At 43.4% G+C, this 12387-nt stretch overlaps 1 protein-coding gene across 1 annotated transcript in view; it reads right to left on the bottom strand.

Moving 5' to 3' along the window:
• Positions 1-390: 390 nt before the first annotated feature.
• The window catches only part of LRPPRC (leucine rich pentatricopeptide repeat containing), a 118332-nt gene continuing 106335 nt past the window's right edge, over positions 391-12387 (bottom strand). Inside the window, exons 35-38 of the mRNA XM_081903714.1 lie at positions 10666-10740; positions 8018-8102; positions 2602-2744; positions 391-1522 (exon numbers count right to left, since the gene is read on the bottom strand). Of these exons, the coding sequence (XP_081759840.1) occupies positions 1451-1522; positions 2602-2744; positions 8018-8102; positions 10666-10740 (375 nt within the window). The 3' untranslated portion in view covers positions 391-1450. The remainder of the gene's footprint in view (positions 1523-2601; positions 2745-8017; positions 8103-10665; positions 10741-12387) is intronic.

The following is a 12387-nucleotide window of genomic DNA, read 5'->3' as shown; positions in this document are numbered from 1 at the left end:
TTTTGGACTATAACTCCCACCATCCCTAGCTAGCAGGACCACTGAGTGATGGGAACTGTAGTCCAAAAACAGCTGGAGACCCAAGTTTGGGAAACCTTGATCTGGTTCAACCCCCTGAAATGCAGGAATCTTTTGCCCAACGTGGGGCTCCAACCTATGACCCTGAGATGGATATATTTAGCTTACAAAATCAGCCTGCACCTCTCCGCAGTGTATCCTACCCACAGTGGCTACTGAACACCAAAAGTGCTGGAGAAAGAACTAGAAAGAGGCAGCCAAGTGAAGAAACCTTTAGTATGTTTGCTCCTGAAAGTGTCTTTTTCCTTACTTCTCCATTGTGAAAGGGGAAAAACACGTAGGAAAAAATGAAGTATGTTTTATACACAAAGAAAACTGGAACATTTGCAAGTTTATTTGTTTGCATAAGATGGGTATAATTAACCGCAAACAAACTTAATATCGATTGCTCAAAGATATGGTCTATTGTCCAAAAATCTGACAAAGAGAAGGGCAAATATCAATTGGCTGAAACCAAATTATCCATTATCTCCTGCTATTCCCCCAATTTCTATGCAGTATTTACAAGTAAAATAAAACCTACGCAGAGCTTCGATGTACAGTGGTGCAGTGGCTATGAAGATTATGGGCTTTCTGAAAAGCAATCATATGCAAAGAGTCTGATGTTTTCACAGAAAAATATACATCTCAATTAAGGCTTTCTGCAAAGCCTGAAGGCTTTGACTGTCAACACACCCACGTGGTCTGGGGCTATGCGAATTCTGCACCTCCGTAGGAGCCAAGAGAAGCGTGAAATCTGATTGCTGATGCTGAACTTGGCAGGATATCAGTGTTCATTTCATCCCTAATGGCTGCTGTGAAAAGCTTGGAAAACCTGAAGTCCAGAAAACATCCTGGATTTTCAAGGATCAGAATGTTTCTGGGGATATACACACCCTGACCCATGTCTACTGCCGTTTGCTGCTTTGAGGCCCATGGCGATCACTCAAACCAAATCTCTGTGCTCTTCATTCCCCTTTTAATCAATCCCCTGCTTTTCTTCAATAATTTCTGAATTTTCAAAGCAAACAGTGCATACAAATACACTTCACATGAATTTATTCTGCAAAATTCAGGTCACCATACCGCATACCTAGAACTGTTTTGGGGGCTGTATGTGTCGGTATGCAGGGCGCGATGGCAAATGTGTACACTGATCACACATGGCCCTGCATGAAGCAACAACCTTTTACAGTCACTTTAGCAGGTCCAGCAAACTATATAAAATTGCTTCCGGGGGGAAAAAATGAAACCGCTTAGTGTCAGATGATTTTATACAATTATACAGTGAAGAATCCAACTTTCAATTTTATTTCCCCCCCGGACAATAATACATTTTAAAACAGTATTTCACAGTCACAATATTACTAGCAGAAACGGAAGCATTAAAAGGTTAATCTTCATCTGATGAAGAATGTCCCTGTCGTTCTGTCCTAAGTTTTTCTGCGTAGAACTGGAAGCTCTCCTACAGCAGATCAGAGGAAGAAAAGCAAGTTAGGAGACAAACTAGTATTTTAGTGTATATGCTAAGCAATTTGTGCATCAACCCAACCTGCGAATATCTAACCGTTCTACACCTGTTTTCCTAACGCTGATCAAGAAAAAGAAAAAGAAAAAAAAAGGAGAAGACCAATGGCTTAAGAAGAACTTGAGTCCACACAACTTGAGGAAGACTAACTTAAACAACAACAGTGATACATACCTTCCATATAAATTCCCTTGTAAATATGAGCAACCAGCTGCCCTCTATGAATATTTTGAACTGTAACTTGCATCAGTCCTAGTCAGCACTGTCATAGACCATAAATGAGCCCCCTTAGGCATGAAAAGTTTATATTTTTTTTCTGCCGCAGAATATTATGAACCTCCCGAACATGTCTTGTAGATAACCTAGCTCTAACCACAAACCACTACTAATTGCAACTTACATGAACTCATTGGCTTTTGTAGATTCTCCTTCTAAAGTAACATACTGAAGAAGTTATTTCCACAGTTTTAATGCATTTGTTCCCCTCAATTAAGCAGATTTACAGAGGGGCCAAGGTTTGTGTTTTTTGTTGGCAAAATTACGAAAGATAAAGTCAACCTGCCTGAGAAAATTAGTTCCTATGTTTTACATTTTCATCCTTACAAATGCTGTTTGGAGGGAGGGGGGAATGTTCATGTTTAAAAACTAGCAATTAGCTAACACCTAAACCCGTTCTGAACTAAAGCATGCGGAAATCATTTAAAGTTTAAATGCCAGAGATAAAACACTCCAAGGATGCTTGATAAACTCACACCTCAACATGAATGCCCAGTAATGATCTTATACTTTAAACACAATAGCCCCAGAAGGCTTCCTTCTCCCACCAGTCAAGTCTAACGCCAGATTAATACAATGCCACAATATATACAGCACTTCATTTGTAGACTCCTCTGAGGGTTTTCTGTGAAGCCTTAATCCCAGAGTAATTAAGCATGCCACTTGTTTTATTAGCAACACACACACACGCACACACACTCTTCCAGAGGTATTTCTTTGAAAAATCAGCAAACACTCACAGGAGGTTCAGTGAAAGGAACAGGCTCGCCTGCATTCTTAAGGAGAACTGCCAAACGTTTCAGAAATAGCTCATCTGGGTGCAATTTCTCAGCTTTCATTTCATCATAGAGAGCTTTTGCTGAAGCCACATCCTCATCTAATGCTAAGGAGGGGAGAGAAAAAAAGATATATACAGAAGAAACCATTACAGGAGATGAAACAGTTTACCAATCAACCAGAATGCATTATGCAAGAAATTTCTAGTTCCACTCAATTCATAAAGACTCAAATGTGTTGCTCTGCAGTAATTTCCAACCAAGTAGACCTGAAGTAGAGAGAGATGCTGGCTTTAATCCACGAATTACTGTGATAAAATGAATAAAAGCTTCACAACTGCAGAGTAAATTTGCCCCTTGATGAATTTCTGGGGATGACAAGCAGCGCCGGCAAGTCTGAGGACTCTTGCGGCTCCCGCTGCAAAGAATAAGCCAACAGGCAGAGATAAGCCAACTCCTTGTACCAAGTTTGAGGGGGGAAAGTGGTAGCTTCCTCTTCCAATTAACATTCTAAGGTAACAGTTTACTTTTCTGCATGCAGCTTTCTTAGTGTTCATTTGAATAGTAAGAGACTGGCGCAAGTGAAACAGACAAAGCTCATATACCCTTTAAACCTGCATTGCCCACAGTCCTGAGGGGTCCTGAATTTATTCCTTCATGAAGCCATTCCTAGGTCTGTGGCATTAGTCAACGAGTGAGAGCTCCACATTCCCTAATTCTGCGAGGGAAAAATGCCAAAGACTGAGTGTCCCTTTGGGTCATGAGCAGTAGCTTTTGATAATTAAATTTAAATTCTTGCACTTTATTAACTACCTCCGTCTTTGAGGATACCCTCATCACTTTCAGTTATGCTTTGAAGTATGCTCACTACCTTAATTTGTTTAGATCACTGATTACATTAGAAATAGTAGTAACATCCTACTGACAGCCTTGAGCTGAAGGCCACAGACTTGCAAGCTACTTAAACAAGGAAAAGGAAATAATCCTGAAGGTGACACATATGCTCTGGGAAGATCTCTGACGGAAGTTCTTTTGATTGGCTGTTAAATTGTCATATGTGGACAAGCTTGACACAGGGGTCAGCAAACTTTTTCAGCAGGGGGCCGGTCCACTATCCCTCAGACCTTGTGGGGGGGCGGACTATATTTTGGGGAAAAAAATATGAACAAATTCCTATGCCCCACAAATAACCCAGAGATGCATTTTAAATAAAAGCGCACATTCTACTCATGTAAAAACACACTGATTCCCGGACCGGCCACGGGCCGGATTGAGAAGGCGATTGGACAGCATCCGGCCCCCGAGCCTTAGTTTGCCCTACCCATGAGCTTGAGTGAAGCATGTGGGTTGCACCTTCCCCAATGCTACTCCGCCCACCACAGCTGGTAGGACTTTGGCAGAACCTTGTTCACTTTTACAGAATACGAGCATTATACCAATTCAGTGTAACCCAACTTCCTTTGTTAACAGAACTGTGTTCACATTTAACACAAATCATAGTTTAGGAATAACCCACGGACTAGCCTTAGTGAATTGTCCATCTTGCATGCATCTCTTTCTTCCTGCGCAGTTGGGAAGAGGGCTTTGGCAGAGTTTAGTCTCTTTCTTTTTTTGTAGAATCCAGATGTGCTATTACATTCAAACCAAAGGTTGATCAAACAAGCCAGCTTTCTAACCCAGGGTGTATTGCTGGTTTGTTACAAAACTTAACAATGTTTGTTTTAAACTGCAACTCCTGGTTTTGAATGTAATGGTCAGGATTCTGCAAAAAGGAAGCCAAACTCTGCCAATGTCCTTTTCCTAACCACCCAGGAGAGGGGAGCACACAAGATGGCCACTTCGCTAAAGCTAGTCTATGAATCACTGAGCCAGGATTTCCTTTACACGTGAACCAGGCAGAGGGCCTTCTCGGTGGTGGCACCTTCCCTGTGGAACGCCCTCCCATTAGATGTCAAGGAAATAAACAACTATTTGATTTTTAGAAGACATCTGAAGGCAACCCTGTTTGGGGAAGTTTTTAATGTTTTGACGTTTGATTGTGCTTTTAATATCCTGTTGGGAGTTTCCCAGCCAGGTGGTCGAGGTGTAAATAAATCATCATCATCATCATCATCATCATCTGTTAACATGTGAAGCGGAATTACACTGACTCAGACTCTTGTCAATCTAGCTCAATATTCCCCACTCTCACCCCCTCCAGGAGTTCAGACAGGAATCTTCCTCAGCCCTACCTGGACATGGAAGGGGACTGAACCTGAGATTTATTCGTAAGCAGAGCATGCAAATTAGGGTGGCCAATTGCTACTCCTCACCCCCCCCCCAGTAGAGACCCGCGACAGCAAAAAAACCCTGCTCTCCTGCTTGCTTGAGTGACAGAGCCACTAAGCAGGTCTTTTTGCTGTACTGATTTTCATTTCATTTACCTTTCTGGTACCTGCCTTCCTAATAAGTTACTTAATGGTATACATGGGGAAAAATAAAAAGCTTATAATCTGCAGAGATGCATGTTTCAGACCCCTCCATTTGTCAAGGAAAAGCTTCCCACTCACAGCTGCAAGTGGATGAGTCGCTTTCCAACTGTGGGAGGCTTCAGAACCTGCGCAAAGTGATGGTTTAATGAAGGTATAATAGAAATTGTTAACTTCCCATTTCTTTAAAATAGAAGTATCTATTGTATGAAAAAACAATAAAAGGAAGATGTAACAGTGAGATTATGTTTAATGGACCGCACAACTGAGACGTTTTCATAGTATTTCTTTATTCTTGGAAGACTAACAATTTGGGTTTTTCTTTCTTTTTTCCCATACCAGCCTTGGACACAGTCTCAGGGTTTTATATACCTGATGAGAAGGCAGAACAAAACCCCACAAATTCAACTAGCTTTGAAAAATAAAGTATGCATCCTTTTGGTTCTAGAGTCTAATATCTCCATCTTTCATATACCTTAGTAAAATTGCAACAGAAGTATCACCTCGAGCACCCCCTCCCTTTAATAATGCTACTGTTTGGCATACACCTCATGGGCTGGATCCAGACTAAATTATTTCCCATGAAAACCAATGAGAAGTTGCAAATTTGTCTGATTGATTTCAATGGGACCCAAGTTCAAGAAACTCAGCCCGGATCCAATCCAATGACCCCACCCCACCCCACCCCGTCTCCTGTACAGAAATCTGAATTAGGGAGAAAAAGAAATGAAATTGTAAAAATGATATAAAGATTTCAACAAGGTTTGCTCTTTGCCTCCTTACCAAGGTGAAATGTCAACTGGGCTCCCATGTGGCCTTCCCCAGAAGGAAACCATGTTGTACTGGGTGAATTTGAGCATGTTAGCTTTTTTTTTACCAACTGATAAAAAAGAAGCATTTAAGTATCCCCGCCCCCTGGGACCAACTGGGTTGCCAAGGAGACATGGCATTTATATATACACAATGCTCACCTATGAGCTACCATTGAGCTGTGCATTCCTTACAGGTTTGTTAAAATGTTGTTTTCTTTGTTTGCTCCACATCATCAGCTACTAGGTAAACTTCACCAGTTCCCCCTTTATGTAGTTTGTCATTGGCTAGGAGTCCTAGCTCTCACAGAACAGTTTGTGCCCTGAAAACTCCTTAAAACATCTACTTTCTAAAGACCTCCAGCTTTGACTATTAAGTTCGAAATGCTCAAATTTTAAAGTCCTCATACCTACTGGACCGCCTCTCCTGGTATGCCCCGTGGAGGACTTTAAGGTCCACAAATAACAACACTTTGGAGGTCCCAAGCCACAAGGTGGTTAGATTGGTCTCAACTAGGGCCAGGGCCTTTTCAGTGCTGGCCCCAACTTGGTGGAACACTCTGTTACAAGGGACTAGGGCCCTGCGGGACTTGACATCTTTCCGCAGGGCCTCCACGACAGAGCTGTTCCGCCTGGCCTTTGGTTTGGACTCAGTCTGACCCTTATGTTTCCCTCCCCTTATGATTTTGATTTATGGGCTACTATCAAAATGTGGCTGCATTTTAAATTGTATTTTAAGCCATATTTTAATAAACTGGGGTTGTTGTCCCCCACCTTATGTTTTATTGTACAGTGGTGCCCCGCAAGACGAATGCCTCGCAAGACGAAAAACCCGCAAGACGAAAGGGTTTTTCGGGTTTTGCGACGCTTCGCTAGACGATTTTCCCTATGGGCTTGCATCGCAAGACGAAAGCCCATAGGGAAATCTCGGGGACCTTTTTTTAAATGCTGGCGGTGGGGAGCAAAGCCTTTTTCCCCCCTCCGGACTTCAGAAGAGGTCCAGGAAGGCCGGCGGGGGCGAAAGGCTTTGCTCCCCACCGCCAGCATTTTAAAAGCGGTCCGGGATAGCAGGGAAGCGCTTCCCGCTATCCCGGACGGCTTTTGAAGGCAGGCAGGGGGGGCAAAGACTTTTGCCCCCCCGCCCGCCTTGGGAAGAGGTCCTGGACCTCTTCCCAAGGCGGGCGGGGGGCAAAAGTCTTTGCCCCCCCCGCCTGCCTAACCGGGGACTTTTAAATCGCCCCGGGACTGTCCGGGGCGATTTAAAAGCCCCCGGACGGCTTTTGAAGCCTCCCCCCGCCGCCCGGCATCGGGGCGAGAAAGCCTCCCCCCGCCGCCTGGCATCGGAACCATGTCCCGATGCCGGGCGGCGGGGCGGGAAAGCCTCCCCCCGCCGCCCGGCTTCGGGGCATCGTCCCGATGCCGGGCGACGGGGCGAGAAAGCCTCCCCCCGCCGCCTGGCATCGGAACCATGTCCCGATGCCGGGCGACGGGGCAATAAAGCCTCCCCCCGCCGCCTGGCATCGGAACCATGTCCCGATGCCGGGCGACGGGGCGAGAAAGCCTCCCCCCGCCGCCCGGCATCGGAACGATGTCCCGAAGCCCGGCGGCGGGGCGGGAAAGCCTGGGCGCGCTTGCAACTCTCCGCAAGGAGCGCGCTGCTTGCGGAGAGGTCCGCGCCTGTCCTGGACCTTTTCTGAAGGCAGGGGGGGGGGCCAAAAGTCTTTGTCCCCCCTGCCTGCCTTCCCAGGGGCTTTTAAATCGCCCCGGACAGCGGAGAAGTCCTCCGCTGTCCCGGGCGATTTTAAAATGCCGCCCGCCAGAAGAGGTCGGGGGAAGGCGGTTTCCATAGGAACGCATTAATTGATTTTCAATGCATTCCTATGGAAAACCGTGCATCGCAAGACGAAAAACTCGCAAGACGAAGAGACTTGCGGAACGAATTAATTTCGTCTTGCGAGGCACCACTGTAATTTTATTGGTGTTAGCTGCCCTGAGCCCAGCTCTGGCCGGGGTATAATTTATTATTATTATTATTATTATTATTATTATTATTATTATTATTATTATTTATACGTGTTGGCAAACGGTCACGTGGCATCTTACCATGGCATTTCATAAGGTAAGAGCAAACCATCCTCCTATCTGTGAAGTCAGGAATTAGCTCCAACAATGTCTTGATTTTCTGAACCTAGAAAAAATGAGAGGCACATAAGCAGACTTTTGTTATATAATATCAAAGCAGAAAGAGCTTGTTCATAAGAACCAAGGACTAAGGGAAAGGAATATGCTATGGTCACGACCCAGAGGGATGTGTCTGGCAGGATTTTCAGGCGATAAAAGGTTGACTGCTCTCAAGAAGGCAGGAAAGAAAAATTTCCCAGAATCCTTGTCATGGGCCAAGGGATGTTACCTAATCCAGTGACGGCAGAAATAAATCAACAAGAAAATTATTTAAATACTGGCTAGAGAGATGGTTGGACCCTTGGAGGATAAGTAGATTGCAGGGAAGCTGAGCAAATCCTTTACACATGTCTTCACAGTGGAGAATGCAGGGCAAATCCCAGCACCTGAACCAACGTTTTCAGGAGGCGAGTCAGGAATTGAGGAATCAAGAGATAAAACCAACAAATTGCTGGTCCCAAATTGTATCCACCTAAGAGTTCTCAAAGACCTGAAATGTGAAATTTCTTGCCTTCTAAGAAAAAAAAATTGTAACTTTTCCCTAAAACTGGTCTCTGTACCCAAGGGCTGGAAAGTGGCACCAATTTTTAAAAAGGGATCCTGGAAATTACAGGAAAGCTGGTGGAAAGCATTGTTTGAGATATAATAACCAAACATACATGCCTTGCTGAAGCAGAATCAGCATGGCTTTTTGCAAGGTGAAGTTCTGTCTCACTAAGAGTTCATTTGGGGATTGTCAACAAACATCTAGAGCTGATCTGGTTGACACAGTGCGCTTGGACTTGGTACTTCACTAAAGTCTCCTGAGTAAGCTTAGCAGTCATGAGATAAGAAGGGAGAGCCTCTTGTGGATCAGGAACTGGTTATGTAACAGGAAGCAGGGAGCAGGAGCAAATGGGAAATATTCCTGATGGAGGGACATAGCAGGTGGAGTGCCCCAAGGAATGTGCTTCTTAACTTGTTCATAAATGATCTAGAGTTAGAGGTGAACAGGGATGTAGGCAAGTTTGCTGACGATACCAAATTATTCAGGGTTGTTAAAACAAAGAGACTGTGGAGAGGCCCGAAAGGACTTCTCCAAACTGAGTGAATGGGCAGTAAAATGACAACGGCAATTCCAAACCTGTGTAAAGTGATGTACATTGGGTGTGTTTTTTGGAGGGAGGGATCTTAATAAAAAAAGTATACACTCATAGGCTCTGAACTGGTGGTGATAGACCAAAATGATCAAGGGAGTGGAGCAACTCCTGTTATGACGAAAGGTACAGCATTTGGGGCACTTCAGAGAAATAGCAAGAGGTGACATGAGAGAAGTGTTATAAATTCTGTTTAGTATGGAGAAATTGGATTGAGAAAAGTCTCCCCACCACAACCTCAGAACGCATGGAAATCCAATAAAGCAGAATGTTGAGTTCAGGACAGACAAAAAAAACCTACTTCTTCATGTAATGCATAATTAAACTATGAAACTCATTTGCACAGGAGGCAGTGATGGCCAGCAACTTGGATGGCTCTGAAAGAGGATTAGACAAATTCATGGAAGAAAAAGCCATTAACTAACCACGATGACTATGCTCTGCCTTCGTGGTCAGAGGCATGGTCAGGGTCCTGATTGCAGGCTTCTCGTAGGCATCTGGTTGGCTGATGTGAGAACAAGATGCTGGAGCCGATTGGCTATTAGCCCAAACCAGCAGGCTCTTCTCATGTCTGTTTTGTGACTGCTATCCTATGACGTGCCATGCGATATTAATGCAGTGGAAGAAAGATATGAAGTTGTCTCACAATGACCTGTTTTTTGTACTCTTCTGTTTTAATGATCTCCTATTCTGTTGTTTGCTCTATACAGCAGAACCCACTAGAGAGAAGTACTGTGGTTAGTGTAGCTTCTACTCTTTTAATGGAGCTTACGGAAAGTAAGTTCTCAGTGGATTGTGTCCTTAGAAGCTTGGCATGCGAATTTTGCTACAGAAGAAGCAAATATGTAGTTTTCAAGTTTCATGCACATTTTTGGAACAGGGCAATTACTAGCACTTAAGCAGAATACCACTTACCAAATAAATATTTCATGCACCGTTTTCCAAAATGCGGGTCTTATAAATAACAAAAATGCACTGTTGAAAAGAACTCCCCTCCCTTTCTCATATTAAAGAATTCATTAAAAAAATTAAAAAAGCTTCTCCTCTTTTCACTCCCTGTGAGAACAGTATGTTGGACCAGGTGGGCCTGATCCAGCTGACTCTTCTTAGGTTCTGATGAACCCATCATGATAGCCATTATTTGCCCAATGGGAATATGTGGTTTAATTATGTCCTCTTGTTGGAATTTAGAGACCCTCGGCTTTCATTTAAAGATTAAGTGGCAAGGCTGTAGACCTCGCAATTAATTGAACAATTTGGGAGTGTCGCCATCAACCAATTTCCCTAGATACACAAGAGGAGATCTTGTCCCCCTTTTCAGAGTTGATGACTGTGAAAGCACAGAGTCAGGTTCTATGGCAACCTCCTTGACAGAGAGCTTTGACTAGTGAAGATGCTAGAAAAATATGGGGGGGGGGGAGAGAGCTGACATACCTGTCCTGCTTGCTGGGTTGTCTTTGCAAGGAAAGCCACCAGAATCTTTTTTTGTTCACCTATTGCACTGCATCTCTTGAAAGGAAGAAATAGGGGAGGGGGAAAGAGAGACACAGAGAGAATTAAATGAGCAAAAGCAACTGTAGGCTCTTGATAAATAAAACTACTGAAGGTGAAAACTTCCAATTAGAAAGGTTCACAATAACCAGCACTATATTATTATTACCAAAGGCCTTAATAGTCGACCACTTATTAAAAACCTGCAGAAAGGAAAACAAATGGGGTGCCAAGGCAATTCCTCCCTTTCTTTTTCTGTCCTTGGCACAATAAGCATTAGGCTTGCTCAAAAAGGAGGGAGAAAATGAACAAATGCTTTAACATCCCACAGAAAAGAGATTTAGGACTGTGAAAGAAAGAAAGAAAGGGGAAAAAGGGGGGGGGACACACTATTCCTCTCCAATTATTCTGCCAAGCATTCACAAGTGAGCTAGGGATCATAAGGTTAATTATACATTTAATAAGGTGTCAGGGAGATAACTGCTCGTTTCTTTATAAAAATTAAAATGTACAAAGCAAGTTCTCTTTAAAGTATAATTACCTACACTTATGCATACAAAAGGACTGATTTCAATCTCTCTATTTTATAAAAGGCTTTCTCTGCAACAGACAGCCAGTGCTCAAGAGACAAAAGTTAAACTCAAAAAAAGTTTCTGTGACAGACCTGACAAGTCAAGTGTCTATCCCATGTTGGAAACTATAGAGTTTCTTTTAAAAAATAAAATAAAACCTTGATTAAAAAAAAATCAAGTATGTCAGACAATATTTTAGTTTATGCTCACAGATGTCATCCTTGCATGTGTGAAAAATGCATACTGTTTCCCACCCCTAAGAAAGAGCTTAAGACACTCTGTCAATGCGAAAACCTCCAAGTATCAGCCTACTCCGCTTTGCAGAGAATGTATACACAGGAACACACTGAATTACTTTATAAGCAGATACCGGAGACATCCGTGAAGATGAACTAATTCAAAACCCCACTAAGAACACACAAAGCATTTAATGCTTCCTTGTCAAATTCTCATAGATCCAAATAAAGTTTATCACTCTTCCGATGAATGGCAAAAGGAAACCAAGCAGAAATCCCAGCACATCCTTTATTCTATCCTGCTTTTCAAAGAATTGCCAAAACTCAAAATAAACAACTGTTCTATGAGGGACAACTAACACACACACACACACACACACACACACACAGAGAGAGAGAGAGAGAGAGAGAGAGAGAGACTGAAGAAAAATGCAGTGTGGTAGCAAAATCTATGTTTTCAAAGGAACAGTTTGTCATACATGGGGCATATGGCAGAGCAAATAGCAATCTATAAAAAGAAGGCAAGAAACACTGACCTTTTTTTTGCACTCAAAAAAGTATAAGCCATAGCTGTAGATATTATCTGATTTTGGACACAAACAACAGAAATGTGGAACTGGGCATTTGTGTGGTTCATAGTGAAGCCTCTCAGGCTTCACATGTAGCACTCAGGAGAGGTTTTTAAGTGGACTGAGAACCTTTCTGGCCCAGTGTGGCAGATCTTTACCTCCTCCACCCCCAAAGCCAATGTTGACAGGTGCTGGTGGGACCACCCACCTATCAGTCACTTGATGCCATAATGGGTATCTGGGTTGTCCCCGTGCATCAGCTGATGTGCAAAGTGTTCCATCGCAGCA

Source organism: Podarcis melisellensis, assembly GCF_964234715.1.
Source record: "Podarcis melisellensis genome assembly, chromosome: 3".
Lineage (NCBI taxonomy): Eukaryota > Metazoa > Chordata > Lepidosauria > Squamata > Lacertidae > Podarcis > Podarcis melisellensis.
This window is presented reverse-complemented; position numbering and strand designations above follow the sequence as displayed.